This window comes from Cryptomeria japonica, chromosome 5 (assembly GCF_030272615.1).
Source record: "Cryptomeria japonica chromosome 5, Sugi_1.0, whole genome shotgun sequence".
NCBI lineage: Eukaryota > Viridiplantae > Streptophyta > Pinopsida > Cupressales > Cupressaceae > Cryptomeria > Cryptomeria japonica.
This window is the reverse complement of record NC_081409.1, coordinates 278311882-278327495: the sequence shown is the minus strand read 5'-3', so window position 1 is coordinate 278327495 and position 15614 is coordinate 278311882. Positions and strand designations below refer to the sequence as shown.

General features: G+C 35.5%; 1 protein-coding gene across 5 annotated transcripts in view; it reads right to left on the bottom strand.

Annotated features, from left to right (window-relative positions):
• Positions 1 to 225: 225 nt before the first annotated feature.
• The window catches only part of LOC131039642 (uncharacterized), a 46258-nt gene continuing 30869 nt past the window's right edge, over positions 226 to 15614 (bottom strand). Inside the window, exons 2-6 of one of the 5 annotated variants that reach the window (XR_009104679.2) lie at positions 7829 to 7942; positions 1409 to 1440; positions 1089 to 1315; positions 755 to 949; positions 230 to 673 (exon numbers count right to left, since the gene is read on the bottom strand). Coding sequence is in view for 2 of the 5 variants with exons in the window: in XM_057972429.2 (XP_057828412.2) it covers positions 939 to 949; positions 1089 to 1315; positions 1409 to 1440; positions 7829 to 7942 (384 nt within the window). In the remaining 3 variants the exon portion in view is untranslated. Of the gene's footprint in view, positions 950 to 1088; positions 1316 to 1408; positions 1441 to 7828; positions 7943 to 15614 lie in introns of all 5 variants that reach the window. The other 4 variants (XR_009104680.2, XR_009104681.2, XM_057972429.2 and 1 more) reach the window with 4 other exon arrangements.

Below are 15614 nucleotides of genomic sequence, written 5' to 3'. Positions count from 1 at the left end.
TTCAAGGGTCCGGACACTTTCAAAACCTGCTTTTACCAATATCAAAAACATAATAAGCTGGGTAAAAAGCTGATGTTTTCCTTCCAGCTGAATTTGTCCAAAGATAATGTTCCATTCCATATATAAAATAGAATTCATTTGAATTAGCAGCAATTACTTAGCATTTGTACCCTTCTTTATCCACATGGATTTAACAGGGAGTATGCACATATAGGCTTTAAATTGTTACTCAACTTATTGGTGTTAAAAACTTTTTAATATGATTCCCAAAATTAAGCACACACAGGACTAGGTCTATAATACATATTACAACCAGAACATCAACTAACTTGTAACAATTTGTTTTAAATGTAACCCCCAATATCATTCACTTTTATGTAAGTAGGAAATACATCAATTGTCTCAACGGTGTCTTTTGGGAGTCTCATTTTTATGAGGAAATACATCGATTGGCCTGAAGACCTCCTACAGAGCAAAATTTTAATGCAGATCAGCCGTTTTTACAAGCACCCAAGTGGATTTCTATACAATAATTGGCCTGCAACTATACAAAAAGAAATCAATGTAGCATCGCCTGCCTATGCTGGAATTAACAACTAAACAATATAGCAGCTATCACCGAATACTCTTTTTGTCAGTATCCTGTTATAGCAACTACAACAGCGTCTTACTCCTACCAGGCCAAAAATGTATATACAATTAGAACCGTTTTTAGTACCACCAATAAGACACCAACAGTACCAAAGATTCTTACCAGGAATTGCGGTGGTGAAAAACTGCAATCCTCTGCTTCTTACATCGGTTGTATTTAAATCTGCTGAAGCGTGCAATTCATTTTATCAGACCTTAGGTCCCTTGTCCCTCATTTTTTATGAACAAATGTCATTATCTTTTGGATGCTCTGTTCTCGAAATCAATTAAGAAGATCCAACATTTTCTCATATCAAATCTGAAAAATGGAAACAAGGATGAGCATTTGGACAATTAATATGATCTTTATTTGAGCCTACTTTTATAGGCAGTTTTTCTCAATTAAGCAACAAACACACAAAATTCAAAAGAATACCAGATCTAGAATAGAATTAAACCTTTATCTGTAAGACGAGCAGATTTTCTCCTTCCTCTCCTTTCTTTAGTATCACCATCTGACAAGACTATAGGACCCCTTGCTAAAGTTTTCAGGGTTCTCAAATTCGTCTTTGGAGCCTTCTTGACCTCAATCTTATGCCTCTCTGAGTTTTGGAAATCTATCGTTGGTTGAGAGTGGTTCATTTCCTCTCCAGTGTTCTCCAAAGGACCATCCCCCTGCAAATTTCTGAACAAAAAAATGGGTAATGTTTAGGTGATCGATTTCCATTAAAATCACCTTTAGTTAACAAAAATGTGATATTTCTGATGTCTATCTGACCTTGAAATTTCTCCATCTTCATTTTGCATAGCCTGCATAAGAGTACAATATGTTAAGCTCGTCTTTAAAACATTAGGAGCAAGCTTCGATAACTGGAAAACATAACCTCATTTCCATTGGAAATAAAAAACTGCATCGCAACAAGTGTACATGATAACGATGCTCAACAAATTTTCTTTAAAAAAAATATATGCGGAACAGCCTAGAAACCACGAAACAAGGATTTGAGAAACAAATTTGAATGCAGACAAACAAGCACCAAGAATATTAAAATACATAAGTAATGTTTTTCAATATGAGAATTATAATGTTCAGCACCTGTAAAATAAGATGGTATAAAATCTAAGAATCTTACTTCCCAAACAAAGAAACAAGGTGAGAATCATAAATACTGTCTAAATACCGGAAAGGAAAGTGGCACATAGCAAGGCAGTTATTTATCACTGAATTAGCATAATAACAATAATAGACTGAAAGTATGCAGATAATTTTTAGGTTTATATACAGTTTATGGTAAAGATCAGCATTTGGAAAATGTTCGATTTAAATTGGCATATTCTTTTGATAGCAATGGCAGGTAAATATGAGAGTATTAGCCCTTAGAATGCTTTTCCAACTACAATCACAACACAAATGAAAAGAGAAATTGTTGAGTAAATGCTCCAAACTGCAACAGACAAGGCAGGTTGGCAGCAAAAATAATTGCATGCCCCACTACCATAAGAAGAAATTTAAAATCTCTCGGGCTTGATACAATGTAGAAAACCGGAATCACTTCTTATGGCAATTTTAGAATGTTAGAAATATTAGAATATTTAATTATAATTATATTTTCGTATATTTAGTTCCTTGTTTAATGGTCATTTAGCTTTTTAGTTAATTAGCTTTTAAGCTTTATTTAGCATTTAGCTTTTTCTTTTTAGTTAATTAGCTTTTAAGCTTAATTTAGCTTTCACGCTTAATTTAGCGTTTAGCTCTTTAATCTTTTACTTTAACGTTATGTTCTAATTATAGAACATCGTCTTGTAACCTCTATATATACATGTGTATATCGTTCAATGTAATCATCCAATTATTGAATCATTCATTCAATTTATTTTTCATGGAATCAGAGCGGGTCGATGGGATTCTTTAAAGTTTGGCGAATTTTTTAATAAAAATTCATGGCCTTCTTTTTGGAATATTTACCAGATTTTTTTTAAATAAAAAACGATTTTGCTTTTTTGAAGGCTTTTTGAGGGTTTCTGGTTTGTGGGTGAATTTCTGTGTTGGGCAGTAGTTCATGTTTTTTTTAGAGTTCTCGAGATTTTCGGGCCTGCAACCTGGAGTTTTTATTTTTTGCAGATTAAAAATTTTCCTAGGGTTTCTGCAATTTTCGACTAGGGTTTTGACCCTTTAGTTCAATTCGAAATTTTATTTTTCTTGCAAATTCTTGGTGGGTTCTTTGAGACCTCAACTGGGTCGTCGTCAAATTTTTTTGGATGCATCATTTTCCATGCCTCGATTTTTGAGTCGTTAGATCTATATTCTGATTTTAGATTTCTTCGTGGGTTTTTTGAGAGCTTTTTTTGGTTGATCTCAGTTTTTTCTGGTTGCCTCGTTTTCCATGCCTCGAATTTTGTGCCAGCGAATTTCACTTGAAATTTAAAAACAGTCAGCGATTTCTTCTAATTATGTGGGCGTTGTTTATGCTGTACATCCAACCTAGGGTTTATGCCCTTTTTTTTTTGCATTTTTTTTGGAAAAAAAATCGTCAATATTTTTTATTTTATTTTTACAAAAAAAAAAATCATGGGTATTTTTTTATTCTCTGCAAATTATTATTTTTTCTGATTATTTTCAGGAAAAATTTCAGGTTTTAAGCAGAAAATTTTAATTTCTAGGTTTCTCCCAAACCTCGAAATTTGCACCTTAGAATTCGTGCTAGAATTCTCCTCCAAGGTTTCAGATTTTTTGTGCAGCTGCTTCTATTCTGATTTTTAATCAGAATCTTCCCTCTCATTCTTTGTGCCTTCACTAGGTTGACCACGTTCAACCTCAGTTTCTGTGACGGCATCTTTGACCAACATCATGGTGGAACACAGACAGAAGTTCAACAGCTGCCACAACACTTGGAAACAGTGCATATTCACAATATCTGAATATTGTTACCTTTATCAGATTGATTTAGGCCAGACCTTGTCTTACAGGTCCCAAGGTTTTTACGATTTTTTCCTGAAAAATTGTCTATCGGTTTTCTGATTTTTTGTGGCAAAAAATCATGGGAAGGTTTTCACGATTTTTTCCTGAAAAATTGTCTGTCGGTTTTCTGATTTTTTCCACAAAAAATCATGGGAGGGTTTTCACGATTTTTTCCTCAAAAATTGTTCGCAGGGTTTATAATTTTCCCTTAAAAATTATCTAAATCTGTAATCCGCGATATTCGCGTAGATTTTAGTTATCCGGGTTTTACCCTTTTTTTCCACAAAAATGGTGATTTGTAACCTCAGATTTTTTGGTTTTTCAATTTTCTCCTCAAAATCGTAAATTCCCTTTTCAAGGGTTCCCATTTCAGGGTTCGACGGTTTTTTCCTCAACAATCGTGCTTTGTTGCAATCAGTTTGGGTCGCACCTGCCGGGGCGAACATCTGCAACCGTGGTATCTTGCAGTCAATTTTGGAGTTGGTATTCTTCTGCAAAAGGGTTTGTCGATTTTTCCTCAAAATCATGGTTTCAGGTTTCAATTTGGTTACCCAACGTCAGGTTGGATGGATTCTAGTAATCTTGGTCATTAACACTTTTCAAATCCATGGAGGGTCTCCACCGCAACAAAGTGTTCTTCCATTTGTGATCAAAAAACCTGCAATGTCTTCTGTAGGGTAGTTAGTAGATAGAATGACCATTAAGGGAGGGTATTAGAATATTTAATTATATTTTAGTCACCTATATTTAGTTCCTTGTTTAATGGTCATTTAGCTTTTTAGTTAATTAGCTTTTAAGCTTTATTTAGCATTTAGCTTTTTCTTTTTAGTTAATTAGCTTTTAAGCTTAATTTAGCTTTCACGCTTAATTTAGCGTTTAGCTCTTTAATCTTTTACTTTAACGTTATGTTCTAATTATAGAACGTCGTCTTGTAACCTCTATATATACGTGTGTATATCGTTCAATGTAATCATCCGATTATTGAATCATTCATTCAATTTATTTTTCAAGAAATGCACCAGTCACTTCTTGAATCAACCCACAAGCAAATCAGCAATTTAGCTCTTAAAGACAACCAACAACGTTCAAGTATATGATGGTTCGACATAAAGCCCCTACTTTAAAGATGTCCCACCTGTGACTTATTTTTATGCTATATCTCTTACCTGATAAATAATATATTATTATAGATTGTCAGATTGTATGCATATCTAGGACAGTTTAAGAACTCCATCAGCCTATGAACATGGAATTGCATTTGCTTTTAAAAGCCCTTGGAAAAAAAAGCTTTTAATTTTAAGAACAAATAAACTTTAAATTTTTCAATTTCAACATGATAAAAAACTACCAAAAATTACAAAACTAAGATTCAAAACATGATAACTGCTCAGTAAGTGTTCGACTGCTAGAAGGTTTAGAGACTAATCAGTTTGATATAATGTAAAATGGCTCCAGAAATATGTCTATCATGTAATAAACACAGACCCAATTTTCCCATTACCCAATTACTATTCATTTGAGCAACCTACCAACTAATACAACAAGCAATCTATCCCCCATAGCATTCACACTCATTTAGAAATTGCCAGTGAAGACAAATTATAAAAATGGTACCAAAATGAGCAAAGGTTTACGTTTCGGACATGTCTCACAAAATAACTACCAAAGCACTAAAACTTGTGTTGATCTTGTTGCATGCTTTAACAATTCAGATATTTGCACTTGGGCTAGCTTTCTTGTTTCAGAAATTGTATAGTCCTCTGTAGTGTAAGTTAGATCTTAAATCTGAGAACAATTACCACTAACAAATACATAGTAGGAAAGTTATTTCAATTTTGAGACCACAATATAAAATTGCATACCAATGTAAAGGCATTTCTTAAGTCAGTCTTTTCTGCTTCCCTACCGTTAAATTTCAATTGTTAATTCTTTGAAAATAAAATGGGTCTCTGAAGATAATTTACAGGGTTCACCCCTATAGTCTAAATTGATATATATTTACTTGTGCACACATTGTATTTACTCTACAAGCATAAAGGGGAATGTAAAAGACAATTCCATGTTCAGATATTGTATTATTATAAGAACAAATTCTTCATCCTTCCCTTCTATTGCAGGCACTACAACAATGGCAATATGGATTTTAACATTAAAAAATGTGCAATTATTCATTGCAGTAATACAATTGCAGACAGACAAACCAAATACTGCCTCATCATTCCCCACGTACTACCTAGAGGAAACTTAAACTGAAATCACTTTGTTTATGAATATACTTGATACCACTTTCACCACAACCCCTTACCTATAAAGAAGGATAATATTAATGAAGATAGTATTCTAGATTTCTCAAAATTCATAACAGTAGCCTGCAAGACCAAAAAACTCCCTTAATATTTTTGAAATGGGAGGGCAATTGATCCATTTTAAAGGAACTGAAAAGATTTTTGTAAAATGTTGGGAAGAAAAAAGAGATAAAGATAGAAATTTGAAATAAATCTCAAATTTTACTGAGAAATAGAAACAACAGCACATCAATTATAAATAAAAAACACAAGTTATATACAACCAGACATGTTCATTTACCATCAAATACAGAGAAGAAAAACCAGATTACATCATATCCGGTGACTGGAGACCTCTACACACATAATCCTATAGAATCCAATGTGTAGGATTTATTTAGGTCCTGGGATAAAATCATCTCACATCAACAAAAAAATTTCATGAGAAAGTATGCATATTGACCTTAAAAAAGGTACTACTTCATGGAAATGCACACTTTCTGTTAAACAATTTATTCTTGTTTTTATCCTCAACGAAATTATATGGTGATGAGAAAATGATGTGAATTCATTTGTCCAAATTGCTTCTCACACGCATTATATCGTTCATTAAGTTATCACTAATAAAGTTTGTTAACAAAACAAGAAACCACAGGTATGTACCATCATTAGGAATTAACATGAGATGAGACCTTTTTTCTGACAAGCAGGCTGTATCAAATAAAAAAAGGCAAAAATATTATGCATTCAATAAAGGTTATTCTTTTATGGAGATGAAATTGGAATACTCGGTAAACTACAAAATGCATTGGGCTGTGACAAGGAGAAAGCCGATAATGGTATGAAGATAAGCATTACCAACACACAATCAAATCCCTCCCACATGGAGCATTGTTGACTTAAAAGTAGGTCAATCTTCAATACTACTTAGCTCATCAGTCAAACATCAGTCACTCACCTGGGAAAATGAAATGTATGGGAAAACGATTAGTGTGTTTATACACCTGTCTACTCACATGCAGCGCATTGTTTGTCCACTTACCACCATAGCATTTTAACAGGAGAAAAACGCCCACCATTCACATGATAGACTGTGTCCCATTAGAATTCATTTTACCCTCCTATTTTTCAATAATCCTTGACGAAGTGAGAAAAAAATATGCATGAATAAAAGGTTACTCTTTTGATTGAGAGAAAAACAGAATAACCTATTGATTACTTCTTGTGTTGAGCTGTGACAGGAAGAAAACTGACAGTGATATGAAGATGAGCATGTCTAATACACAATCAAATCCCACATGGTGGATTTTTGTCAGTCAAATCTTTAACTCCACTCAGCAACGTCAGTCACTCACCAGCTGCTGTGTTGCAGTTGAGAGATGTCTTCAAGATGGAGTGCATCTTCATTTCAGAATATAGCATATGTATTTATTGGAAAGTATGGCAGATATTGGTCATTCAATTTACACTTGGTTGGAAGTAATGTTATCTTCCCAGTCATGAGTTCCAACACCATCTGACCTTTCTGGGCATCTGATGAATCTGTGGGAGGGACTTCTACATAGGATTGCCTGTTGGCATGCAAGACATTGAACCCTACCTTATATGCCCAGAAAAAACCAGAAAAAGGAAAAAGGAAAAAAAATATTGTCACTGCTGAAATGGACCAAAGATATTATATCTTACCAAAATTACAGAAGAAAAAAAGGAAAAACAATTTTTTGTTGAAATTGGAACAGCTACCAAGACATTGAACAATGCCTCATGTGCCACAACGAGAGAAATTAAAACAGAATGGAAAAATACATTATTCAAGAGAATGCAACAAGGAATTCAAGCCCACCTCATGTGCCCGAATAAATTGCTGATCCCTTGACTCCAACCCACGAGAGAAATTAAAACAGAATGGAAAAATACATTATTCAAGAGAATGCAACAAGGAATTCAAGCCCACCTCATGTGCCCGAATAAATTGCTGATCCCTTGACTCCAACCCATAACCACTCGAAATGCTTTGATCTATCATTTTCACATCTCCAGTCTGTCTCTCTACACCAGGTACTTTGTTCTGCTTCATAGATGCATAAGCATATGTAAGTTGATGACATTAGACGATCAAATCCAAATCTATCAAACAAGTAGATGAAAAATAAATTGAAAAAAAGAGTGAAGTAAGCTGTGAGAAGCAAAAAATAAAGCAAGTGAAAAAGAATTTGAAAATGGGCATTATGATATCCAGCAACTGTAAGACGTGTATTCTTCAAACTACATTTTCAAACAACAAATAGGTCTGAATTATGTAAAACTCTAAATAGAAAAGGGGCTTCAAGCAAGGAAAATCTTTGTTGTTGAGATGTCAAAGGAACTTCATAAATGTATATGAAATGTGTGCACTCAATTTTTTTTTATATTGTAGGATAAAGATCGTGATTTTCTATGTTACAGAAACATTCCCCTGTTGAGGAAAATCTTCATTTGAAATGTACATCTCTGTTTTAAGGGTTTAAGCAGTAGCTGTTATAAATGAGGTATATTGGCAACTAATTGCGTTCCTCATGACCTAAACTTATGCTATCTTCTTTTACCTGAGACATAATAGGTTATCACAAGTTGCCCAACAGACTATTTGAAAGTGATGCAATCCTGAATCGGAAACCTTAAGCAGATAGCCAACTCAGGCAGTCAAACTTATTAAAGAAACAATGCTCTATAATAAAAATATGGAACAGGCTACAAATATTCAGATTATTACAAATGTAATAGGCTGGACAGCCTCAAATCTCCCATCCAACAACCTACAAGCACAGAGGCCTCTTACATTGACTGATATATGTTCAAGTTAATGACAGAAATAGAAGGCTCATACAGCCAGCAGAAATTCATTTCTTTGTAGGACTAAATGTAGCTTACCTCTGTTCAGATGACAAATCAATGGCAGACTTTCCTATAAATAGTCTGATTATCATCGAACTCCCTCCACTTTTTCTTCAAAACCCTTTACAATTTTGCTGTCCCTTGAGCCTCCTTGAATATCCCCATGAGTTGCTTCCCTTCAAAAAAAATTGACTATTTTATATTTTTAACTGACCAGCTTCTAACTACTAGCTCCATACCTTGTCATGAATAATGATGTCCCAAACTAGGAGTCACACACAGCTAAGGAAATCGTGGGTTTCGAAATTTTCCCTAAAAATGTCAAAACCCCAACCAGGTTTTTAAATATTATTTATGCAATCTTTTACTTGCTAACTGGTAACTGCCAGTGTTGCTATTTTTTAGAGGAATCTTCTAAGTTCTAACAACTGCTGCCAGCATCCACTCTATAAAACATAATGAGGCTGTGTCTGCTATGATTTTCCACACCCAAAGGAGGGAGCCAATACTCACTAAGCCCATCATGAGATGAGGGGTTGTAATTGGATCAGCCCTATTAATAGCATTCAACATTGAGGGACGCTGAGGTTGAATCAGCAAGCCATCAACCCAAAATTGCATGAGGTACTGCAGCTTGATATCTGCCACATGTGTAAGGCATCCAAATAAAGTTGGGCTAATCCCGCATTCAGGATCCCAATAAGATTTTCCATTGCCCAGAAATATGAATGCTCAAAAGTTGGTGAAATCCTACCCAGAAAAGAGAAAAATACAGCAGAAATAACAGCTAGAACAGATCGAACAAACTTGCAATGACACAGAAAAAACAAAAATGTAATATCTTTTTGGGACTGCAGGACAACACAAGACCCAAAGTATTCCTACACCAAACACCCCAATTAGATGAAAAATGTTTCATGAGTTTGCACCTCATTAACATTTGATTCTTTGAATGATTTTGGAACTGATATTTCTTGCATGGCCACCTCGTATGCATGTGTTTAAGTCACCTCTTCAATTGTCTCATTTCTACATTTGATCAAATACTCTTGTACTCTTTCCCTCTTGTCTTCTTGGTTGTTCAGGAATCAATGACAGCTTCAACTTCATCTCCTCTCTCAAGCATTTGATGGGCCTATTCTTCCGTCTACAGATCAGGATCTGCACCTTTTTCACAATTCTGCCCTTAATAATAACAGTACAAACCAGCAACAGCAAAAAATTGGCGAAATATCTATACACTCAGGAAGCTCTACTCATAGGCATTCATTACAGACTTACTTAAGGCATTGCCCAGTCCAGTCTTCTTCCACCTTAGATTGTTACAGGTTACTAGGGGAAATCCTTCCTTTCTCAAATGAGCTAAGGCAAGATCCCTAACAAGCAATTCTTGTTCTCTTTTGTTAAGATCAGCATGCTCCTTGTATTACATTGTACTTTTTTCCAAGTTCTTCTTGAGTTTTTGGTGTAACATATGCTTCTGCCACTGCACTTTTCCTATCTAAACCAGCAGTATTTCTGAAGGTGTCTACCCCTCTTGGGCTGTAGCTATAGATATTTGGAAAGGGGTTTTGTCTCTGCTTCTGTTTATTGAGCTAATGTAGGCAAATTCTGTTTATGCTAGAAGAAAATCTGATTGAGCAGGCTTCTTTCTTTCTAAACACATGAAGAGATCTCCCAAACTCCTATTTACAAATTTTGTTCATCTGTTTGAGGATTGTAGACTAGACTGAAACTTAATTTAGCATCCAATTTTTCCACAATGTTTGCCAAAAGTGTCCCACAAATTTTGTGTCTCTATCTGACACTATGCTCTTCAATAAGCCATAGAGTCATACTACCTCCTTAAAGAAAAAATTAGCAACATTATAGGCATCATTTAATATCTTGCAAGGGATAAAACATACTATATTAGAAAACAATCAACAACTACATGAATTGAATCATTATTGCTCTGTGTTCTTTGCAGCTCAATAACGTAATCCATACTTATCCCCTCCCATGGCTTCTTAGGAATAGATAATGGCTGGCATAATCCAGTGTTTTGGCTTTTGCCTTTGGCATGTTGGCAAATTCTGCAATGCTACATCATATGCTTTCCTAATCCCTTATCCAAAATGACCAGCCAAACCTCTAGTATGCTTTTCTCATTTAATTTTCCTTAATGGGCCCTTGCAGTATGCATAAACATTTCCCTCTAAATAATAATTCCTCTTGGATGAAAGAATCCAGCCTTGGTGTTCTATTTTGGTTTACTTGGCTCTTACATGCAGCCCGTGCTTTCTTAAAATCTGCATAACACTCATACAACTCCCTCATTGCATCAAAACAGGTGACTTCAACTCTCATTTCAGTCAACAACAAACATATCCTACTCAATGCACCTGCCACCTGATTAGATTTACCACTCATATGCCTAAAAACAAATGAATAGCTTCGTAAGAAATTTAACCCATTGCATATGCCTTTGATTAAAATTCCTAGAGTTGTTTATGTACTACAATGCCTAATGATTTGTGTATAAAACAAACTCCTTTGATAAAAAGTAGTGCATCCACTTTTTAAGTGTCTAAAACATAATATAAAACACATGATCATAGACAAATTACTTTTTTTTAGCTTCATTTAACTTCTCACTACGAGTATTAATTTTTCTATAGGATCTAAAAACTCCTTTCTACTACCATTGTCCATTGAAAATCACATCTACCTCCCTTCATGGTCTCCATGATTGATGCACATGTACCACTGAAATTTCTAATAAACTTCTTGTAGAAGCTTGCTAGGCCATGAAAACTTCTTGCCTCAAACATGCTCTTCGATTATGGCCAATCTACAATTGCTTTTTCTTTGACTTTTCTTAAATCCATCCTTAGCCCTTCCTAAACAAAGCCAACATACACCAATTCCTCCATAAAACTGCACTTTTTTAGATTTATCAACAATTTTACTTCTTTCGATCTCTATAAAAGTAATCTCAAATGCTTCAAATTATTCTCTTTTGTCTTGCTAAAAATCAAAACGTTAACTAGAAAAACAATTACAAACTTACCAAGATGAGGTTTTAAAATTTAGTACCTCATTCATCAATCTCATGAAAGTACTGAGTGCATTTGTTGATCTGCATTGCATGACCAACCACTCATACCACCCATCCTTGGTCTTGAAAATAGTTTTCCCTTCATCTCCTTTTCCAATCTGAATTTGGTAGTTTTCCACTTTTTAATGAGATTCTAGCCAGAAGAATGAAGGACCTACACTTGGAGCTAGACATAAGTTCAACATGGACCTGATAAGGAGATTATTCATGGAGAGAGTCATAGTCAACTCAATGAATCTTAGGAGGAACAATCTCATTCTCTACTTGGTCCGCTAGGCTGAGAATCATCTAATAAGTATTGTCTGCCTCGTTTTAAAATGCATTTTAATTTGTGCTTTGTCTTTTCATGAAGATTAGTCTTCGGCTAGTTTGAGGTGTACTTGGCCTGACTCTTTTTCCTTTGTCTCATTATGCATAAGTTTGTTATGAAGACAATTTTGGGGAGAGGATGGTTTTTGGGCACATTCCATCAGACCATACATTCCCACTCACGAATAAGGGAATATCATTTGGGCTATCTCTGTGAGAAAAAATACTTTCTTGGCGACTTCCAATGCCAAGAATAATTTGTTGAATATCTAGAGCAGGAGATTAATCCATTCCATGATGGAAGAAAGCTGTCTAAGGTCAGAGATTGTTAGTATTCTGATTTAAGTTCCATATCGTACATGAATAATTAATTTCAAGCCAAGTTTGGAATACATTGCCAAATTTCTGGTAGAAATCTGTAAGGGTCTTTTCAGTGGTATGGGCACTTAGATTGATCATGGAAATGGAAGAAGAGGACAATGAATTTACAGCTTCTAAAATCGATAGATGGTACAAAAGTTATCAAAAGTATAAGGATCTTTTAACCTTCCAAGAATATCTAAGTTTGACAAGAAATATTATACCCATGAATGAGGAGATTATTAGAGTTTTTGACAAATACTCAGATGAATCTTAGGATGTCAAAACCACCGAATATTTTGACAGGTATTACATAAGAAAAGGGAAAGAAGAAATGAATTCTGAATCAGAATCTCAGTCAGACTCAAAAGAAGGTCAAATCTACTCAAGAGGAAGTTGATGCTTGTGGAGACGGAAGGTTTAAAAGGCTTGAGGATTTTACTAAACACACAAGTTCTACGTATGATGAATCAGAGTATTGCCTTAAAGACAAGTTGGATGGAGAAATTGAAATGAATGAGAAAAGTAAAAAGATGAAGCCAGTACGAACATTCTTGATAGAAGAAAACTTAGAAATCGCCATTGAAGGAAGGATGGAGAAGAAAAAGGAATCACTTGCTTTGTAACTTGCAGCCTACAAAATGATCATGGAAAAGACAAAATTCAGTCAACATGCTTAGAAGTTTGGACTCCTAGCCGAACATGTGGAAGCCCTAAGGAGGATGAACCCGTGTTCACAAGTTCAATTCAGCCATATGAGGATATGGACAAAGCAAGAATCAACCCAATTTTCAGATTCCAGCCAGATGCAAGGTATGACATCCCATAATGAGATTGATTTCCCTTGTTTCGTACACATGATTACATTGGAGGAATACTTATTAAGATCATATGAGGTATATTGTCTTCGAGAGCTGATTGTAGAGACAGAAATTGCCTAACAAGAAGGTCCTACAATTTGATAATGTCTGGTTTGTCATGGAAGCTTCACCATGGAGTAGGTTGGAGGCAGAAAAAATAACAGCTAAGGAGGTGCAGCTATGGATCAGTTTAATGGCAGCTAAGGAAGCTAGAACATGTGACTTTCAGCTGGACACACTTCAAATACCAGCACTTATGAAGAAGCAACCTACCTTGGAAGAAGATGCAATCAAGGACAACAAAGACACTTTGAAGAGGCATGAATATGATATTAATTTTCTGAGTTTGACCAGCAGTTCTTTGTCACACATGAGCCTTGCATTGAGAACAGTCAAAAGTGGATTGATAAATATGAGGTAAAAGATGAAAGTTCAGATTGCTCAGTCTGATTTTGCATCAGCAGTTGAAGAAGAGCATGACGTAATTGATTCTACTCACTGTTGTGATGGTAATCCTTTGAGTGAGCAAGATGTTGGCCTAACTTCAAAAGGTGAGTTTTGTGGAAAAGATTTTGTTATTTAAGGGAGCTGTTTTTGAATGGCATGATCATGAAGACAAATCAGAACATTTGTTTGAAGCTATGTTCCATGGGGATGTGTCCCCGGGCTTGGTACCCTCATCCCTGTACCAGGGACAAACCAGGGATGTAAGGATGTTTTTCCGGTGTACCCTAACCATTTCCTGCCTGTTCCAAACAGAGCTGATGTTTCCTAAGCAAAGGGGGGATGTTTTTGGGCCATAGGGGACGCCCAAAAGTCCCCGAGATGGCCAGGGAGCACAAATTTTAGCTGTCCCCTATGGCCCAGAAATATTTTGAACACACAAACTAAAAAACACATTTTTAAAATGAAAAAAAGGTCCAGCTGGCCCCACCAAGACCCCCAATCAACATTAGAATAAAAGAAACCCTAATCTAAAGCATAAGACAAACAAAAAGAAGAAAAAAGACAATTCATTTTGAAATTAGCAAAGGAGGAGGAGAGCAGCAAGAAAAGGAGCAGCTAGACAAGGAGCGAACAGCCGGTGCAAGAGGAGGTTAGTGTAATGTCCCCAAATGGGACCCTCTTATATTCTGACCTATAATCACAATTTTAGTGCATACTAAATACAATAGAGGGACACTATTGTCAACTAAAGCCTAACTGGAACCTGCACAACAGGTTAGCCAACATTTCCATTATGTTACAATAGATCATATATTCAACATTCTTTATATATTGCCCAGTTTATATTAAGGATTCAACAACCCTTTCTCTCCCTACACCTGTCCCCATTATGGAGCAAGGAGAATCACACATGCCGCCTCGAGTCTTCCTCTCCAACAAGCCCAACAGCACCAAGGACCTCGTCAACTTGGCCTCTTGGGCCACACTTGGGGTTGGGGTACCTGCTGGAGCCTAGTGCTCTTACTTCCTTGTATTCTTGTAATGTCCCCTATTTATAAAGTGCCTTAAAATACTTTAATTACAGGTTTCAGTTCTTAGGTAAGGGTTTAGGGAAGTACCTTAGCCTCTTCTGTAGTCAACCTGCAAAAACAAGGTCAGAAAGATACTACAAATTACATAAAGAAGTGGCCCTATAAACGACTATATATACAGAAATGACTAGGTAAAGCATAAAAGAGATTCATGTAACATAATCAGGTATAGAAACATATCTTATGATTGAGACAACCTCAACACCGTGTGCTATTATGCAGGGTTGATAGGGTGTCTTGATTAACTGTTCAAGCATAATCATGTAGGGTGTCTTATACAACAGTTCCCCTACTCATTATGATCGTGTAGGGTGTCTTATACAACAGTTCCCCTACTCATTATGATCGTCTAGGGTGTCTTGAATAACAGTTCCCCTACTCATTATGATCATGCAGGGGTGTCTTATATAACAGTTCCCCTACTCATTATGATCATGTAGGGTGTCTTATATAACAGTTCCCCTACTCATTATGATCATGTAGGGTGTCTTATATAACAGTTCCCCTACACATTATGATCATGCAAGGTGTCTTATATAACAGTTTCCCTACACATTATGATCATGCAGGGGTGTCTTATATAACAGTTCCCCTACTCATTATGATCATGTAGGGTGTCTTATATAACAGTTCCCCTACACATTATGATCATGCAAGGTGTCTTATATAACAGTTTCCCTACTCAATATTGTCATGTAG